Source organism: Petaurus breviceps, unplaced genomic scaffold (assembly GCF_028583685.1).
Source record: "Petaurus breviceps papuanus isolate PSGF00001 unplaced genomic scaffold, PetGlider_PUasm1.0 90792, whole genome shotgun sequence".
NCBI lineage: Eukaryota > Metazoa > Chordata > Mammalia > Diprotodontia > Petauridae > Petaurus > Petaurus breviceps.
The window spans coordinates 3893369-3895984 of record NW_027187347.1 but is presented as its reverse complement, the minus strand read 5'-3'; the positions used below and the strand labels follow the sequence as shown (position 1 = coordinate 3895984).

The 2616-nt window shown below is 39.3% G+C and overlaps 1 protein-coding gene across 1 annotated transcript in view; it reads left to right on the top strand.

Annotated features, from left to right (window-relative positions):
• Positions 1-953, top strand: part of RETNLB (resistin like beta) — a 2392-nt gene extending 1439 nt beyond the window's left edge. Inside the window, exon 4 of the mRNA XM_069069911.1 lies at positions 826-953. Within this exon, the coding sequence (XP_068926012.1) occupies positions 826-953 (128 nt within the window). The remainder of the gene's footprint in view (positions 1-825) is intronic.
• The last annotated feature ends 1663 nt before the right edge of the window (positions 954-2616 follow it).

The following is a 2616-nucleotide window of genomic DNA, read 5'->3' as shown; positions in this document are numbered from 1 at the left end:
CTTGCTTTCCATTTACTCTCTCACTCTTTTTTCATTTCTTCCTCTCTTATTTCTCCTTATAACTCTTATTCTCTCTTCTCAAACCCTCTCTCCTAGCCTTTTTACCTCAGCTGACCACTTCTTACTTTTTTTCCCCTCCCATTCCTTCACCCACTATTTCAGTTTGACCATTAATGAAGGAAAAGGGCAGGAAGGGCCTATGTAAGGAGAAATGAGAGTCCTCCCTTTCCCTTGTATCTGTTATAGGAATGTAAATTTTTAAGATCTTTCCTGCCCCTAGGCTTAAGTGTACCTGGAGCCTGTGGTGGGAGGCTTGTTTTTCAGGAGATACTTTGTGATTGGGCAGTGGATCAAGAGGGTTGTTACATTCTCTGATCCAGGAGAAGGCTATATAATCCCTGATGTGAGACTGTTTTGGGGCTCACTTTGAGAAGTGTTGTGTGATTTGACCAGACAAGACTCTGGGCAGCCATTGAGAGCCCTCCAGCTTTGAAAACCCAGATGTTGATGCTTCCTTCTCTGGTAACTGTGATTAGGTATGGATGTATGTAATGGTCAGACAGTTTGGAAGCCTGTCTGCTTGATCCGTTTCTCTGTCTTGTAACTTCTGTCTGTATACTCTGAAGTTCGGGGTGCTGACCTTTTTCCCCTGAATTAGGTAAATGATATATGTTTGATTGATTAAAGTAAGCTTGTTAACCCATTTTGAGTTGCTTTTCTTTAGAAAAGCAGATCTAAGAACCTGTGTTGGCAGCCACCCTGGGGACGCTGGGGTCCTTGCTGCTACAGCATCTAGGAGCTCATAGTGTTTATGCCTCCTTGTAGGTTTTGTAGTTACTGGCTGTGCCTGTGGCTATGGCTGTGGTTCTTGGGATGTTCGAGGGGACAACACATGTCATTGTCAGTGCTCAGGCATGGACTGGACCAGTGCTCGATGCTGCAAGAATTACTAATGAAGGGAAGGTGAGATCATCACCACATTTGGCCTTGATGCTCCAACCTTGAATAAAATCATAGCCCCCAATTCGCCCCTGACATGATTCCACTCCTGACCACAGAACCCCAAGGTCTCCTTAGCTCAAAGCATTTCTGCTTCCCCAATTTAGAGTCATGTTCTATGTACCTCAATCTGCCTCTCTCTTCTCCCTTTCATATGATCACTATTTACTACCCCATCTGATCCTACCCAGGGTAGGGTCTATGATGGGTGAATGTAATAAAGAAACTGAGATTGGGACTCAGGAAACCATTGTGCCTTATTATGCTAGAGGGAAGCATGTGATGGGGGTGGGGGAAGTGTTAGAATATCACTGGACAGAAGGCAATCCAAATTTTCCTCTGTTTATTGCTAGGGTTACCATCTGAATAATCCACTAGTGGTTTCTTACAGCTGCTCCCCCCATTTAGGTTATTATCTTAGGACTGACCCTACATTCTTATATTGTACCTAAGGTGATTCAGGATATTTTTTGTTAGAAGTATATTTTGCTACAATATGAAGAATTTAGTTACACAAACTAAAAGAAAAAGGGGGATTAGCTCTTGAAAATCCAGTCCTACCTGGAACCTTCCCCTTTATCTGTTCTCCTTTTAAGTGGAAAAGATCTTCAAATTGAACTGGAGATTTGAGAGGGAATTGTGAAGTACAGTCTGTCTCCTGAGGAAGATATGATTATTGTGCTAAGAGAATACAGAGACATTTCTGGAAATTCTGAGTTTTGTTTTGCCAGCATATTAAAGTAGGGTACGCATTGAAAAAATAAGTGGTATATGTGAGAATAACTTGATCATTCTCTTCTTACTTTGACTGCTAAGCTATCAAGAGTGAGATTCCTGGAGGGAAAAGTCCTCTGTTTTGGGGTGACCTAGGATTATATATTATCATATATAATTATAATAATACATTATATATTATAATATCTATTATAACATATTATTATTATTCAAAACCACCTATAGTGGCTTTGAATCCCTGAGCGGTTTTCCTTTTCTGTCCACTCTTAAGTGGATTCTTGTAGAAAGATGACCAGCAGAGTAGGTCATCTTTCCCTCCAGGGAATGTCATGTCCCTTTAATCAAGTCAATGTACCAAGCACCATTTAGTTGGTCATGAATCTGTTCCTTTATACGTAATGGACCTTGAATGCCTAATAAAACCATCTTAGACTATTGTTACTGTTAGGGGCCAAGTGTGACATCTGCTACCAACAGATGACCAGATAAACAGGAGTTAACAATGGAAGATTTTATGATTTTGAAGAAGTAGAAATAAAGTAGTCCATCAATTAGAGAATGGTTAAAAAATAGTAGTAAATGAATGTAAAAGAACATTACTGAAGTATAGGAAATGACAAATATGTTGAATATAGAGAAGCATAGAAAAACTTGCATGAATTAATGGAAAGTAAAGTAAGCAGGACAAAGTAATATATACAATGACTACAATAATGTTAAAAATAAAACAATAATAATCACACGCACACACACACACACACACAAAATGAATGTTGTAAAATTACTAAGAATAAGATTGTCCGCAAAGAAGAAAAATAAGAAGACACTTCTCCCGATTCCTTTACAAAAGTGGGAAGGTCCACAGATATGGAAAATGCCTAT